This window comes from Eretmochelys imbricata, chromosome 15 (assembly GCF_965152235.1).
Source record: "Eretmochelys imbricata isolate rEreImb1 chromosome 15, rEreImb1.hap1, whole genome shotgun sequence".
NCBI lineage: Eukaryota > Metazoa > Chordata > Testudines > Cheloniidae > Eretmochelys > Eretmochelys imbricata.
The window spans coordinates 29297129-29314537 of record NC_135586.1 but is presented as its reverse complement, the minus strand read 5'-3'; the positions used below and the strand labels follow the sequence as shown (position 1 = coordinate 29314537).

At 45.6% G+C, this 17409-nt stretch overlaps 2 protein-coding genes across 5 annotated transcripts in view; one reads left to right on the top strand and one right to left on the bottom strand.

The window, feature by feature from the left end:
- CORO1C (coronin 1C) overlaps positions 1-17409 on the top strand; it is a 78123-nt gene that overhangs the window by 49884 nt on the left and 10830 nt on the right. For all 4 annotated transcript variants that reach the window (XM_077834640.1, XM_077834638.1, XM_077834639.1 and 1 more), the window contains one exon: positions 11476-11605. In XM_077834640.1, coding sequence (XP_077690766.1) covers positions 11476-11605 — 130 coding nt within the window. The remainder of the gene's footprint in view (positions 1-11475; positions 11606-17409) is intronic.
- ZBED2 (zinc finger BED-type containing 2) lies at positions 12065-15764 on the bottom strand. The gene is made up of 2 exons (XM_077834641.1): positions 14007-15764; positions 12065-12566 (listed from the first exon to the last, which is right to left on the bottom strand). Exon 1 carries the CDS (start codon positions 15324-15326, stop codon positions 14676-14678), a length of 651 nt encoding a protein of 216 aa, XP_077690767.1. The 5' UTR covers positions 15327-15764; the 3' UTR covers positions 12065-12566; positions 14007-14675.

Genomic DNA, 17409 nt, shown 5'->3' with positions numbered 1-17409 from the left:
AACGAATACTCTCTGAAATATAAACATCAGTAGAACTGGTAAACCTTAAATCTAGAACTTCTTTGTAGAAGAAGAAATAAGCTCCTAATCCAAGTTGCAATGAGAAGCACGTTGGAACATCCAGAGGTATTGATTTATGTGGAAAGATCAGCAAAGTGCAATTATAGCTTGTCTAAGTAACCGCTAATGTAGGGACAAACTGTCTACAAATACCCGGGTGGGATGGGGGAAATGGCGAACCGCGGCCACTGGAAGCTTGGGGCATCCGTGCCTGCGGACAGTCAATGTAAACAAAAGGTATTGCGGCCTACCAACGGATTACCATGACAGGGTGCAGGTTGCCCACCACTGATCTAATGGGTCTCTTTCCATCTCTAATTGCTATTATATCTTGGCACTGGTAATTTAGCATTGTCTTCAGTATTGGTTTCAAATTCCTGCTTCCTAAACTGTCTGTCTTATTAGTTTGAATAAACGCCAATATATCTAAGTTGTCAGTTAGTTCTGAACTCTTCATTAATGACTAAAATGAAGCAAGAGAAACATGCTGGTGCCCTGACAGAGAAATCCACACAGGCTTGTGCAGGAGTGTGCAGTTCACTTTTGGAAAATTCCATTTTTAATTGACTCTGAATTTGGGGCACACTGTTCAGGAATCTGTACTACCTTCAGTCCACAGCAGGTCTCCCACTGATATCAATGAGATGTTTGCAAGGAGATGCAGGATAGAACATAGCCTACAGGTAGGAAGTAACCTAATAATGAAAAAAGTCACATTGTCTTTTGATGGAAAAATCATTCTTACCTATAGGAGTCCTGCCATTTCTGCCTTATGTTCCTCTCTTCTCCATCCTTCTTTTGTTTTTTTTCTGTCTCCCCTCCATTTTTGCCTCTGCATTTCCTTTCCTCCAACAGTTCCCAACCATGGGTTTCACTCTGATGTCTTTTCCATCTGATAAAATGATCAGCAATGAAATAGTTAATGACATGTAAGCTGTCAGTAGGCTTTAGTTAGCATCCTGTTAAGATAAAGGGGGTGGGGGAGTTCGTGCCTCCCATAGCTGTTGTTTCATGCTCTCTACAGACTCAGGAAGACGCCATTGCATCGTTGACATTTGTGTTCCATTGCGATGGTTAACTTTGCATGAAGGCTAGAAACTTTTTATTGAAATGAAAGCTCAGATTCTGCAGACAGGAGATGCAATAAGAAGAGCTGCCTTACTGGGTCAGACCGTGGTCCATCTTGCCCAGTATCTTGTCTTCAACAGTGACCTGTACCAGATCTTCAGGAGGAGTGTACAGAACAGAGCAGTTATGGAGTGATCCACCCACTCCTGGCTTCTGGTAGTCAGAGGTATGGGGTTGCATCCCTGGGTATCTTGACTAATAGTCATTGATGGACCTATCCTCCTTGCACTTATGCAGTTCTTTTTTGAACCCAGTTACACTTTGGCCATCACAACACGCAATGGCAATGAGTTCCACAGATTAGATGTATGTTCTTTAAAAAAGTATTTCCTCTTGTTTGTATTAACCCTGCTGCCTCAGTGGGTGATCCCTGGCTTTTGTATTGGGTGGAAAAGGTAAATAACACTTCTCTCATAACTTGTTTGTACACCATTCATGATATCAGACCTCTATAATATCCCCCATTAGTCATCTCTTTCCTAAGATGAACAGCCCTAATCTTTAAAGTCTGTCCTCATATAGAAGTCATTCCATACCCTTGATCATCTTCATGGCATTTCTCTGAACTGTTTCCGGTTCCACTATATCCCTTCTGTGAAATGCTCAGGGGGATTAGAGAGGCTATTAAAACAAACTCAGTAATAATGGGGGATTTCAACTATTCCCCATATTGACTGGGTACATATCCCCTCAGGTAGGGATGCAGAGATAAAATTTCTTGACACCTTAAATGACTGCTTCTTGGAGCAGCTAGTCCTGGAACCCACCAGAGGAGAGGCAATTCTTCATTTAGTTCTAAGTGGAGCACAGGATCAGGTCCAAGAGGTGAATATAGCTGGACTGCTTGGTAATAGTGACCATAACATAATTAAATTTAACATCCCTATGGCGGGGAAAACACCACGGCAGCCTGACACCGTAGCATTTAATTTCAGAAAGGGAAACTACACAAAAATGAGGTTAATGGAACAGGAGGAGACTTATCAAAGGAGACTCAAGGAGCTTGGCTTGTTTAGCCTAACTAAAAGAAGGTTGAGGAGGGATATGATTGCTCTCTATAAATATATCAGAGGGAGAGGAATTATTTAAGCTCAGTACCAATGTGGACTCAAGAACAAATGGATATAAACTGGTCATTAGGAAGTTTAGACTTGAAATTAGACGAAGATTTCTAACCATCAGAAGAGTGAACTTTTGGAATAGCCTTCCAAGGGAAGCAGTGGGGGCAAAAGACCTATCTGGCTTTAAGATTAAACTCGGTAAGTTTATGGAGCAGGTGGTATGATGGGATAACATGATTTTGGTAATTAATTGATCTTTAAATATTCATGGTAAATAGGCCCAATGGCCTGTGATGGGATGTTAGGTGGGTTGGGATCTGAGTTACTACAGAAAATTCTTTCCTGGGTATCTGGCTGGTGAATCCTGCCCACATGCTCAGGGTTCAGCTGATCACCATATTTGGGGTCGGGAAGGAATTTTCTTCCAGGGCAGATTGGAAGAGGCGCTGAAGGTTTTTTGCCTTCCTCTGTAGAATGGGGCATGGGTCACTTGCTGGAGGATTCTCTGCTCCTTGAAGTCTTTAAATCACGATTTGAGGACTTCAATAGCTCAGACATAGGTGAGGTTTTTTGCAGGAGTGGGTGGGTGAGATTCTGTGGCCTGCGTTGTACAGGAGGTCGGACTAGATGATCATAATGGTCCTTTCTGACCTTAGTATCTATGAACAGAAATTAAAATGTACAGCACCAAAAATAAAATCCCTGCAAGCTGCATGGAAACTTTTTAAAGACACCATAATATAGGCTCAACTTAAATGTATACCCCAAATTAAAAAACAGAGAGAACCAAAAAAGAGCCACCATGGCTAAACAACAAAGTAAAAGAAGCAGTAAGAGGAAAAAAGGCATCTCTTAAAAAGTGGAGGTTAAATCCTAATGAGGAAAATAGAAAGGAGCATAAACTCTGGCAAATGAAGTGTGAAAATATAATTAGGAAGGTTAAAAAAAGAATTTGAAGAACAGCTAGCCAAAGAGTCAAAGTAATAGCAAAAAAATTTGTAAGTACATCAGAAGCAGAAAGCCTACTAAACAACCAGTGGGGCCGCTGACAATCAAGATGCTAAAGGAGCACTCAAGGACGATAAGGCCATTGCAGAGAAACTAAATGAATTCTTTCCGTCTGTCCTCACAGTTGAGGATGTGAGGGAGAATCCCAAACCTGAGCCTGAGAGTTTTAGGTGACAAATCCGAGGAACTGTCCCAGATTGAGGTGTCATTAGAGGAGGTTTTGGAACAAATTGATAAACTAAACAGCAATAAGTATTCACCCAAGAGTTCTGAAGGAACTCAAATGTGAAATTGCAGGACTACTAACTGTCGTCTGTAACCTATCATTTAAAGCAGCTTCTGTACCAAATGACTGGAGAATAGCTAATGTGACGCCAATTTTTAAAAACGGCTCCAGTGGTGACCCCAGCAATTATAGGCCGTTACTCCTGACTTCAGTACTGGGCGAACTGGTTGAAACTATAGTAAAGAACAAAATTATCAGACACATAGATGAACATAATTTACTGGGGAATAATCGACATGGTTTTTGTAAAGGGAAGTCATGCCTCGCTAACCTACTAGACTTCTTTGAGGGGGTCAACAAGCATGTGGACAAGGGCGATCCAGTGGATGTAGTGTATTTAGATTTTCAGACAGCCTTTGACAAGGACCCTCAATCAAAAGCTCTTAAGCAAAGTAAGCTGTCATGGGATAAGAGGGAAGGTTCTCTCGTATTGGTAACCGGTTAAAAGATAGGAAAAACAGGGTAGGAATAAATGGTCAGCTTTCAGAAAGGAGAGAATGTACCGACCACTGTGATGGTCAGTACTGGGACCAGTCCTATTCAGCATGCTCCTAAATGATCTGGGAAAGGGGGTAAATAGTGAGGTGGCAAAATTTGAAGATGATACAAAACTACTCAAGATAGTTAAGTCCCACGCAGACTGCGAAGAGCTACAAAAGGATCTCTCAAAACTGGGTGACTGGGCAACAAAATGGCAGATGAAATTCAATGTTGATTAAAAAAAAAAAAAAAATAGTGTAATGCACATTGGGAAACGTAATCCCAACTATACATATAAAATGAGGGGGTCTAAATTAGCTGTTACCACTCAAGAAAGAGATCTTGGAGTCATTGTGGATAGTTCTCTGAAAACATCCACTCAGTGTGCAGCGGCAGTCAAAAAAGCGAACAGAATGTTGGGAATCATTAAAAAAGGGATAGATAATAAGACAGAAAATATCAGATTGCCTCTATATAAGTATCCATGGTATGCCCACATCTTGAGTACTGCGTGCAGATGTGGTCGCCCCATCTCAAAAAAGATGGACTTGGAAGAGGTTCAGAAAAGAGCAACAAAAATGATTGAGGGTATGGAACTGCTGCCGTATGAGGAGAGATTAATAAGACTGGGACTTTTCAGCTCAGAAAAGAGACGACTACATGGGGAAAGGATAGAAGTCTATAAAATCATGACTGGTGTGGAGAAAGTAAGGAAGTGTTATTTATTCCTTCTCAGAACACAAGAACTAGGGACCACCAAATGAAATTAATAGGCAGCAGGTTTAAAGCAAAAAAGTATTTTTTCATACAACGCATAGTCTACCTGTGGAACTCCTTGCCAGAGGATGTTGTGAAGGCCAAGACTATAACAGGGTTCAAAAATTCATGATAGATAAATTAATGGAGGATAGGTCCATCAATTGCTATTAGCCAGGATGGGCAGGAATGGTTTCCCTAGCCTCTGTTTGCCAGAAGCTGGGAATGAGCCACAGGGGATGGATCACTTGATGATCACCTGTTCTGTACATTCCCTCTGGGGCACCTGGCATGGGCCACTGTCAGAAGACAGGATGCTGGGCTAGATGGACCTTTGGTCTGACCCAGTATGGCCGTTCTTATGTTTTGATGTGGGGCAAACGGAACTGAACAGAGTGTTCAATATGTGCGTGCACCATGGACTTAATTATTGGCATTATGATATTTTGTCATATTTTCTATTCCTTTCCTAATAGTTCCTAACACACCGTTAGCCCTTTTTGATGGCTGCTGCACATTTGGTGGAAGTTTTCAGAGAACTATCCACAGTCACTCCAAGATCTTGTTCTTGGGTGGTAACAGCTAATTTAGAATCCAACGTTGTGTATATATATAGTTGGCATTATTTTTTCCAATGTCCTTTACTTTGCATTTCTCAGTGTTGAAATTCATCTACCATTTTGTTCCCTTGACACCCAGTTTTGTGAGATTCCTCTAACTCCTTGCAGTGTGTTTTGGACTCAACTGTCTTGAATAATTTTTTCTTCCGCAAACTTTGCCACTTCACTGTTCGCACCCCGTTTTCCAGTTCATTAATGAATCTGTTGAACAGCAGAGGTCCCAGTACAGATCCTTGGGGGACCCTACTGTTCACCTCACTTCATTATAAAAAAAATGATTTATTCCTACCCTTTGTTTCCTGCCTTTTAACCAGTAACTGATTTATGAGAGGACCTTCTCTCTTATCCCATGGCTGCTTAATTTCCTTAAGAGTCTTTAGTGAGGGACCTTGTCAAAGACTTTCTGAAAATCCATGTATGCTGTATCAACTGGATCACCCTTATCTACAGACTTCTTGATTTCCCTCAAATAATTCTAATAAATAGGTGAGGCAAAACTTCCCTTTATAAAAGCCATGTTGACTCTTCCCCAACATATCGTATTTATCTGTGTGTCTGATAATTCTGATCTTTACTACAGTTTCTGCCAATTTGTCTGGTACTTAATTCTGGCTCACTGGCCTACAGTTGCCAGGATTTCCTCTGGAGCTCCTTTTAAATATTTGGCATTCTGGTCCATCAGGTACAGAGGCTGATTTCAGTGATAGGTTACATGTTACATATTACAGTTGTTCAATTTCATATTTGGGTTCCTTCAGAACTCTTGGGTGAATACCATTTGGTCCCAGTGACTTATAACTTTTTAGTTTATACTTTTTTTTAATAAAACCTCTATTGACACATCAGTCTGGGATGGTACTTCAGAAAGCTGATTCTGCAGCCTGAAGATGCCATGTGGGCCCTATATATGCCTCAAGCACGTCTGATATGTGAGACCGCTAGTCCAAGTGGTTAGAGCAGAGGACTAGGAGTTAGGACCTCCTGCATTCTATTTCCATCTTTGCCACTGATCTACTTTATAGCCTTAAGCAAGTTATGCTGAGGTTTAACTGTTTGCAGGGTGCTTCGAGAGCCACAGATAAAAGGTGCTGTACATCTGATCTAAGTGAAATATTTGAAGTACTTACCCCAGGTGTAAATTTTCCACCAAAAATTTGTATGAAAATGCCAAACCTTTAGGCCAGCTCATCCCTGTAAGACCTTCTTTATTAAGATGGATGCACTAGCCTGTGTAAACATACACAATTAGGCCTGACTTACTCGTGGGGGGGGAAATCGATCTAAGTATGTGAATAATGTAGCTGAAGTCAGCGTACTTAGATCTACTTACTATGGTGTCTTCACTGCAGTAAGTCGACGGGTGACGCTCTCCTGTCGACTCCACTTGCGCCTCTCACCCTGGTAGAGTACCGGAGTTGATGAGTGTGTGCTCAGCAGTCGATTTATTGTGTCCCGAGTAGACGCGATAAATCAAACCCTGCTGGATCGATCGCTGCCCGTTGATCCAGATCCAGCAGGTAATGTAGACAAGCCCTTAGTGTCTTTGCTTTGGGTGCAAAGAAATGAGAGCAGGAAAAATTCACATGCCTGTCTCTAGTCTATAGAAATAGGTCCTTAATATATTGGAAGAACATTCTTCTGTGTCCCCATGATACAAAAACAAATCATGCCGAACCAACCTTATTTCTTCCTTTGATAGAGTTACTAGCCTAGTGGATAGGGAGAAGCAGTAGACATGATATATCTTAATTTTAATAAGAGTTTTGACACAGTCCCACATGACATTCTCATTAGTAAACTAGGAAATGTGGTCTAGATGAAATTATTATAAGGTGGTTGCAGAACTTGTTGAAAGACCACACTCAAGGAGTAGTTGTCAATTGTTTGCTGTCAGACTGGGAGGTTTCAGAGTAGCAGCCGTGTTAGTCTGTATCTGCAAAAAGAACAGGAGGACTTGTGGCACCTTAGAGACTAACAAATTTATTTGAGCATAAGCTTTCATGAGCTACAGCTCACTTCATCAGATGCAACAGGGAGGGGTTATCTAGTGGGGTTCTGCAGGGATCAGTCCTAGGTCCAGGCCTAGTCAGTATTTTCTTTAATAACTTGGCCAATGGAGTGGACAGAATGCTTGTAAAATTTGTGGATGATACCATGCTGGGAGGTGTTGCAAGGGATTGGAGGACAGGATTAAAATTCAAAATGACCGTGACAAATTGGAGAATTGGTTTGAAATCAAGAAGATGAAATTCAGTAAATAGAGATCCGAAGTATTTCGCTTAGGAAGGAAAAACCAAAGGCACAACTACAAAATGGGGAATAAGTAGCTAGGTAAAAAGGATCTGGGGTTATAGTGGATCACAAATTGAATCTGAGTCAACAGGGTGATGTTGGTAGAGTAGGTCCCACTCTACTTGGCCCTGGTGAGGCCTCAGCAGAAGTGCTGTGTCCAGTTCTGGGTGCCACGCTCTCTAGGAAAGATGTGGACAAATCGGAGAGATTCCAGAGGAGAGCACCAAAAATGATAAAAGGTTTAGAAAACTTGACCTGTGAGGAAAGGATAAAAAAAATTGGACATGTTTAGTCTTGAGAAAAGAGGGCAGAAAGGGGACCTGCTAACGCTCTTCAGATGTTAACTGCTATTTAGAGTATGGTAATCAGTTGTTCTCCATGACCAGTGAAAGTAGGACAAAGAAGTAATGAGCTTAATCTGCAGCCAAGGAGGTTTACATTCAGGGTAGTTAAGCTTGGGAACAGGCTTCCAAGGGAGGTTGTGGAATCCCCATCACTGGAGGTTAATAACAGGTTGGACATACCCCTGTCAGGGATGGTCTAGGTTTACTTGATGACTTCTCGAGGTCCCTTCCAGCCTTACATTTCTAAGATTCTATATTGGAAAAGGAGCATCAGTGGCAAAGACCAGCCTAAGTCCCTCCTCTGATCACTGATACTTATTAGGATGTTGTGCTAAGACTCCCTGCGAGTCCGCCATGTGGCAAATGAAGCCTATCTAGGTCATATTGGCATGTGAATAATCACACAGAATTATGTATCTCCTTTTTAATACTGAGACTCTAAACTCTACAGAGTAGGGCCCATCCTTTATTCTGTGCTGGCATAGTGCTGATTTACAATGAACTTCAATCTGAGATCTGTTGCAATGCAGATCTATTGTTTAAATAAATTCGTTAGTCTCTAAGGTGCCACAAGTACTCTTCTGTTTTCTAGTAAGTTACCTTCACTTTCCTGCTCTCTGACAGAAGAATGAGATGAGCAGTTCCCATCATTTCCTCCTCTCTGAATTGCTTTCAGAGAGACTTCCTTTAAAGTGCTGTGCTATGCAGATATGTTGGATGTTTCCTTTGAAGAATGATTCTCTTCTGCCAGCAAATGAGGAACTACTTAGATATTCATGCTTAAGAACCTTGTGAATGACTGTAATGTACTGCAGGTTTTGTATTCAGCTGGAAAATGTTTATTATGGAAGGGCTTATAGAGGATATCAAATGGCTCTTCTCAGATGGGAGGAATTAATTCTAGTATAAGCGAGCAGCCTTTTAAATAAGGTGAACTGGTAGGTTGTTTTCATGGATTGGCCCATAGAAGTTGATTTGGTAAATTGTTTTATTAAATTATTGACCATTGAATGTGTTAAAAATTTAAACCAGAGCTCTTGCTCTAACTAGAGGCACCAGATAGCTTAGCTGGAAGCACCACGCTAGAAATGCCAATGACCCAAGCGTTGTTCTGTTAGTGTTTTTGTGGCCTTTAATTACCATAGTATCCAAGCACCTCAAACAATGAATTAATCACTCAGATCCTGTGATGATGGGCATGGTACAAAAATCTAAATAGGACAGTAACCCCCCTTCCCCCCCCATGAAGTAGGGAAATAGTCTCCTCATGTCCCAGATGGGGAAATTGAGGCACAGAAAGACATAGTGATCTCCCCAAGATGATGCAGTCATTGGCAGAGCTGGGACTTAAAACCCGGGCCTCCTGATTCACTCCTTTACTTCAACAACCATATATAACAATTTTCATCTCTGAAATGTTTGTAGTAATAAATCTGTCACTTCGAGAAACTGACTCACTGAGTTTCTGTTCACTAATTTAGGGAACATGAACGAATAGCTAGTTATTAATACTCTTTAAGGGTATAAAAGGAAAGCAACCACTGAAAAATGGTGGAACGATCCTTATTCTCGTGTGTGCTTTCAGTGCAAGAAAACCTTCTCTCTCCTGCTGTTCTTCACCAGCAAACTTCCTGGTGCTGCTTCGCTTCCTGTATTGAAAGCTGATGCAGAAATGCCAATCTAGGAAATGCAACTGATGATAGAAAATACAACTGATGTCAAAGCAACGACTCTCACAACATTTTAAGCTTTCCTTTGTGTGCCTCATTCTGGGCGATTGTCCCATGTCTCAATGTGTCTCATGTCTGGGTTTTAGCAGGCTAGATCCTGTGACCAAACTGGAAGCTACTTAACTTGCCCCACATCTGATTTCATCCCACACAGAAGAGACTCCCCGCCCTGCACTGGAATGAGTTGGCCAGTTCACTCTAGAGCATAGTCTGACCTTTTGCTTTCCCTGTGTTTTGCAATACCAAGCAGGATTATTAGACCAGTAGTTTTGCAATTTGCAAAGGATTACAGTGCTCTACGACTGCTGTGGAATGCATGTGTCCCCCCCCCCCCAATAGTTCTCCCAGTTTCAGAATTTGTTTTCTGTAGCTTTTTAATTTGTTTCACTGGTATTTTCTGTGGGTAACCCCTGTTTATACCTGATACGTGAGCTCTCCAGACCAGTACCAAATGATTTTCTAAAATTCACTGTGGAATTTTTTCCCCCATAAAAATGCAAACCAAACTAGAGGTGGGTGGGTTATTTTGAGGTAATCTGATTTGCTTTGAGCATCTGTGTCTCAAAGTTGTGGGTGTGTGTTTTTGTTTTTTGTTAGTGTCCATGCTCTGTTGGAGTGGAGAAATTGGGATTAGTGCTAACGTCCACACTGGCCCCGCTGTGTGCATCTACCACCCCCATTTTATTTCCAAAATCTGTTTGAATCACATCTCATTCTGGCTGACTGTGGACTTGACTTTGACAGCTTGTTTCAGTATTGCGAGCAGAATCTGACAATCCTTAATCAATCCTTCCAAAAAAACAAACAATAGAAAGTTGAAGCAATTTGCGGTTATGCTGCCATCTGTTGGTAGGCCGTTATAGTTTGTTTTGTTACATGTAGGTCAGATTTGGTTGAGAAATGCAAAACACTGATGAATCACAGAAACCACCTTTATTAAATGTCCCGTCCCGCCTCCTCACTTAAATTTCAAAGAGACATGATCTTTAATGTTTGGGATTTCATGATCTCTGCTGTTTCCTCCTTCAGACTGAGTTCTTCAGCTGCCTGGAGACATCTTGCCACACCTCTAGCACACAAATGTGGTGCTGCAGATTGGAAGTGGAGTAAATCGGCAGCTCTTTGTGTAGACGCTTACACGGTACTGACCTGCACCTCTCTAACCTCCACCAGCACCGAACTGCACTCCCCATGTAACCGACCACAGAAATCAGACCTTGAATTTTAACATAGAAGCCCCTGTGAACATTCTTAATCCAAGTATAGCCACCTCTATTAAAACTAGGGAACCCCCATCCTAAAATGGCTGCCTGTTCTTCCCAACAAGAACAAATGCAGTAAGGAAATGGATCAGTTTATTCAGATGCAGTTTGAGATGCAAGAGAATTTATTTGAATCCGCTTATTTAGGAGTGTGTCTAAAATGAAGCGTCTCCTTGGACGTGGAAATGTGGGAGATGTGGATTCAAAATATTGCTGGCCAAATTGTGTGCCCCCGAGACACTGATCTACAGAGCTATGTTCCAAGCAGCCCAGTCATTGCACAGACTTCTTTGGGACCGTGAATGAGTCCCTCGCTTTCTTACCTTCCAGCCCAGATCAAGAGGGGTGAATTTGGACTTCTGTTAATGGTACAGTACACACGGAATGACTGGTGTGTCCTTTAAAGTTGACGGCCCTTCAGTAATCATTTTTACCTACCCCTTTGCAGGTCTGGCAGATCCCAGAGAACGGACTCGCCCTCTCCCTGACGGAGCCTGTGGTGGTTTTAGAAGGCCATTCAAAGAGAGTTGGCATCGTTGCTTGGCATCCAGCTGCACGTAATGTGCTGCTCAGTGCAGGTAGGAGGTGTAAGCATTGCGGGGGGATGAATGACTCTCGCCTACGGCTTGTTCGTACACCAGGTAATTGGAGGGGAATGGATGACCCTTCCCTGTTACCATTTGCCTGAGTTCCTTTGGTTTCTAGGACTGGGTCACTCACGATACTGTTCTTGTATTACCATAAGGCCTGGGAGCCCAGTCATGGACTCCATTGTGCTAGGTGCTGTATAAACAGAATAATACTGCCGCCCCCCCCCCCCCCGCAAATGCAGAGGGTTACCATCTTATCCCACTCTGTGCTGAGTGCATGCCGTCTCTGATTTGCAGATATGAGACCTAGGAAATTGTCTGCAGGAAACAGTTGTATTTAAACCATTCCAGACTTTATTGATAAGCAAGTATAATGACCATTTCAGGTTCAGCTATCAAACAATTCACCCACTACCCCTGCCCTCCCCCCCACCACACACACACAGACACACTTGCTTTTAACAAAAGTGTAAACGTTTCTCTTTTCCAAGTCAGTTTCTCATATACAAACAGAAAATAACAAATGGGGGTGGTGTTATCTTATTTTACTGATAATCCAGGGTATCAAAGCAAAGATGTCAAAGATTATAACCTACATATTACAGGCGTCCTCCATCTGTCCACTTCCATCTTTGGCCCTGTCCACTTTAGCAGAAGTTTGCAACAGTGTTGGCAACAATTTTCAAATACTGTTAGGCTTGATGTGGTTTGTTTTCACACTCAGTGCAATGCACAACTATATGTGAATAAACTATGATGGAAACCTGACTGGATCTGCAACTCGGGTGTCTGCTAGCAGGGATACCTAGGAAAGCAAGTACCTCTGCATGCTGGTGAGAACAGTATTGAAAACCAGCTGTAGCTAGCTACAGTGAGATCATGTAAGGTTCTGGCAGGACCCTGCTTCAGATGTGTCGCTGCTGTGGTTTTGTTCCCGTGTGGACAGCATCTAGGGTGGGGTAATCGATTATTTTTTGTCACGGTCCAAATTTCTTGTTTAAGGTATAGTCGAGGTCCAGACCCCTACCCAGGTCCCCTCCCCTCACCCCTGATTGCCACCAGCTCCCTGCCCGGAGCGCAGAGTGACCTTATTTCCCTAAACTGAAAACAGGATACAGGGGGCTGGCCTGAGCCACCTGGTGTTGCCGCTTCCTCCCCTCCCCCCAACGTTCCTCCGTGTCCCCAGCTGAGCCAAGTGGCAGAGATGGGGGCAGGTGGAGGGGGAATGGGTATGGGCTGGGATCTGGGCAGCAAAGCAAGGTGTGAATTTTGAGCTCGAAGCCAGGAGGTGAAGCTATTAGACTACGATCCAGCTAGCGGTGAAATGCCCCTTTGGAGGCTGGAATAACCGAGGGGCAGGAAGTGGGAGGGACCAAGGAAACTCCAGAGAGCAGACCCAGGGAGGGGTCGGGAGGCCAGGATGTGGCCGTAGTGGGTGACTGGAGGCAGACTGGGAAGGGAAAGAGGCTGGTTGGGGGGCGAGGGGGGCTGGAGAGGGCTCTGGGGACTGGCCCTGAAGGACGGGGTGGGGAGGAGATAAGGCTGGGGTAGGGGGCTCCGAGGAGTGCCCGGGTGTGTGTGGGGGGGTGTGCTGCGCTTGGTGCCCCGGCACAAGCGGATGCTGCAGGATCCCTTCAGGCACTTACCAGCTGGGTTGCCAGGTAGGGCCTGAGGCCCATAAGTTGCAACTCCATGGCCCAGCCAACCCCGCCATCTCCAGGAAAAGCAGAGAAGGATTTGAATTGGGGCCCAGACAGTGCTGCCCTCTGCTTGGGCTGCAGAATGAGCGTGTTGCACTCCATCGCTTCCTGATTGGAGGGGCAGGGCATAGTGGAAAGACATTAGGCTGCCCGTGGGGGTGCAGACATCCCTTCCTAAATGTCTCCACTCAGCCCCACCCCTCCACACCTTCCCCCAGGCTCCATCCCTGCACTGCCAGTGGGGCTGAGGCTGCACAAGCAACCGCCCAGGGGAACACTCTGCCCCGCAGCCAAGGCCAGCCACCAGCCCCCTGCTGGGGGACCCTGCGCTGGGGAGTGGACACGGCTCCACGCGGTTCCAGCGTTGGCTCGGGTTCAGCCTGCGCAGTCCGCTGAAAAGCGTCTGGTGGACGGGATTTGGCCCACGGTCCACCTATTGACTACCCTGGGCCAAAAGCCTTGTCTGCACAAGAATTGTACTGGTGTAGTGAAATCTGCAGCCCTGTTGGGAAGATGCTTATTTTGGTTGAAGGATGCCATATCAATTTAGCTGAATGGATATAACTTTCCCATGTAGACAAAGCCGAAATCCCTGTATGAGACTAGCCAAACAATCTTGCATGTACATCTGAATGGTACCTGCATGTGTTTGGAGAGTCTTTTCACAAACTCCTATTTTCAGTACTTACTGTCCCCTTTATTTGCGCAATCCATCCAATGGGATTCTCTTAACCTCTGTTACAATTACATTCTTTGACAGGCATGCCTAAGAAAACAAGATGAAGAAATATTTTTGTGGTCCAAGTCAATATCAGTAAAAGTGGCATGAAGACTTTATTGCATAGCCTGAAACTTGTGCGAAACTTGGCTAGGTTAGTTTTGAGCCTAGTAATGGAAACTAACGGAGTTTCACTGGAATCTTTTCTGGGTCATCAGATCCTCTGTGTCCTCTCTGCATAGGCAGATGTCTTCTGAGACTTCGGTTTGGTTTCAAACTTGTCTCATAACCAAAGGTTTGACTGACCGCATTGTTGGCCTGCTCAGGCCATGACTGGCTGAGTCTACCTGCAGCATTGCTTGTGTTGGGGCCTTGTTGAGACTGCTTGTGCCTCGTGGAGCTCTGTGTTCCCCAGTGTCAGAAACTGGGACCCAGCTTTGAACACACGAGCCATGCCTTTTGTTTCGGAAGGAGGCTGTCGGAGGCTGAAGGGAATCAGGGAGATTGGTGGTTCTGTTTTGCAGGTCAGAGGCCTGGAACACAGTCCAGACCGTTCATACCAGGTCTTAAAATATTGCTTTAGTCACATGCCTGGGTGTTGATCTTAGTCTCCCAACATGGGCCTAAAGCCCAAGTATTCCTACACAAAATGCATGGGGAGATCAGCAGCTGAAGCCAGGGCGCTCTCCCTCTCGCATGTGCTTTTCAGCCGCACCTGAACCTCCTCAGCCTTCATCTTCAGCACCCTCTCTGTCAGAGACCTCTCCTCCTCTGCCACGGCCCTCTCGCGCCGCTCCACGGCCCTCTCGCGCCGCTCCACGGCCCTTGCCCTGCGTTCCACAGCCTTCTCCCTCTTCTCCACTTCCCTCTCCCGCTGGCTGGCACGCAGAGCCAGCGCCCCCATCTGCTCCATGAGCTGAGCCCATTCCCCCTCTGCAACCGGCTGGTGCTGTACCACGGGCAAGTGTGCCACTGGGCATTGGTTGACCTGCCTGTGCCCACTCTTCTCCAGCTCCTCTCTGTGCATGCTCCGTAGGTGTTTCCACAGAGCGGTGGTCCCAACGTTGAGCCCTGGACCACGGCTGACCTGTCGGCCGCACAGCCTGCAGGCAGCATATTGGCTGGGGTGGTGACCAGTCCGGGGTGGGGCAATGTGGAAGTACTCCCACACCTCAGAAAATCTCACTCCTCTGCCATGGTGTGTGTGGGTGGGCACTGCACCTCTTCGCCCTCCTGCGTTACCAACCTCTTCCTCTATCCTCACAACCACCTCCTCCTCTTCCTGCTTCATCCCCTCTCGAGAAGTTCAGTACACAAAGAAGTCCAAAGTGCGACCAATGTGCTAAAACCCCTGCACCCCAAGCGTGAAACCTCTTAAACCTCAGAATGCCTCAAAGAAACAAATGCATCACATGTGACCAGTTCACTCCAGGACCTTCTCTCCTCTCCTTATTCCTCCCATAGAGAGAGGGAGTGATTCCGTCTTTCTCTTACGTGACCGTTGTCTCCTGAGTAGCTGAGTTCCTGTTCAGTGCCACCCACTTGTCCCCTCTCCCCCTGTTGGATGAAACCCCTCTCACCCATAGGTGATGCAGCAAAGCTGAGCAAAAGTCACTTAGATGTGTCTCGAGTTTTGGATTTGAATGAAACTAAAGCTTGGAGGGTCCAAAACTGTGTGAACTGAAGTTGCTGCAATAACCAAATCTCTGCGGGCTAGAATGGCAGAGTCTTTTAAGCTTTTTTTCCTCCTCAAGAAATTCTCAGCACTTACCTAGTGCTTTTCATCCACGCCCTTCACAAATGTGAGCTAGTCCTCATGACACCCCAGTGAGGTAGGTCACGTGTCGATACTTAGCCAGTTTGCAAGGCCTCTGAGTGCTTTGGTAACACACAGCTGGGGTTACAGGTTAGAAATTGCTGGCTCCCAGTCCTTTGCTTGCCAGGCCACACGACTCCCGCAAAGCATATTCCAAACCAGTGTGCAAAATCCTCTGCACTTTGGTTTCTTACACCGGTCTCTTATTCTGGAACCCAGGCTCTCTGTGCGATGGCTCCTGGCCTGGTGCAGTCTGCAGCGGTACAGTCACAAAGTGGGTAGGATGATTCCTCTTTCCTTTTAATAAAAACAACCAAAGCCCACGTGTAACAGTTCATGATATAGCCATGGCTGCGTGTCTGTCTCTGCCCAGCTGGGGGCCCCCTCCCTAGTCCCTTGGGTTGCTGTAATCCGGAGCCCCAGGAGTTCTCAGTCAGCACCCGGTGCTCTGAGTCAGTCTGTACCTTTCCCTGGTAGCCAGTACCAGCCGAGGGTCTCTCCCATTATCTTCCCACGGCACCTTTCTCTGCCCTACCAACCCCGGGCTGGGCCAGACCGCTTTGCTTCCCTTCCCGCTGCTCCAGCTTCTCATCAGCTGAGATACAAACTCCAGGCAGGCTGTACAGCCATGGAGGCACAGACCCCTCTCTGCAGGCTTGGGGAGGAGGAGGTGGAGCCGTGGGTTCCTCTTCTGGCACGCTCTTTGCCTTGGCGAAACTCAGCTTTCTGCAGGTGGGGCGTGGGGAGCCTTGGTGCCCAGATCCTTGAGGATTCGCTGGCCCCCAGGCTGGCTTCAGCCAGTGTTTTCCCTCTCCTCTGCTGCTTCCTCCCCCAGTTACTTCTTAGTGTGTGATCAGACCAGGAAGTGCTGGCCGACTCCTGTGTCAATCATTCTCTGCACTGGAGAAATTTTAAAGAGACAGGATCCCAGGAGATCTGAGGCATTGCTAGAAGCAGCTGCGAGTCCCAGGGACCGGATTCTTCCTTCACTGGATGGCTGCTCTAGCCCAGTGTTACGCCGTTCAGTGTGGCATGCGGAGCAGTGTAACCGGCATTTCCAGCTGTTCAGGCTGCACTGGAGACCAGCTAGCAGGGAGGATATTAGTGTGACCATGTATTTGGTGATGAAACAAATCTGGGACCTATTTTGGGTGGCTCCAGAAGAAGAGGGTGGGAGCTGGGTGGATTTTGATAGCTTGGCAGGGGGCATGTATATCTCGAAGACGGGAACAGGGAGTGTGTGGCTGTTGGGTCCAGGGTTGTATGTCTTGCTTGGGTTCGGGGGTTGGGAATGCATATCAGTGAGGGAGAGGATGGTTTCTGAAGGTGCCTGTCTTAACTTCTCCCCTGACTGAGCTTTGCCCACGTGCCATATTTGAAGTGTTCAGGACATTCTGGGCTTGATTTGCTGCCCACATACTGATTCTTAATGCAATGCCACACTGGGAATTAGGGGGCACAGTTGGCATATCCAGGGTCCGTAGTGCTTGAAAAGGAAGTGGCTAGCTGGGCCTGGAAAGGGCTCCGCTGTTCTAGCCGTGCAGTGTTTATAGTAGAG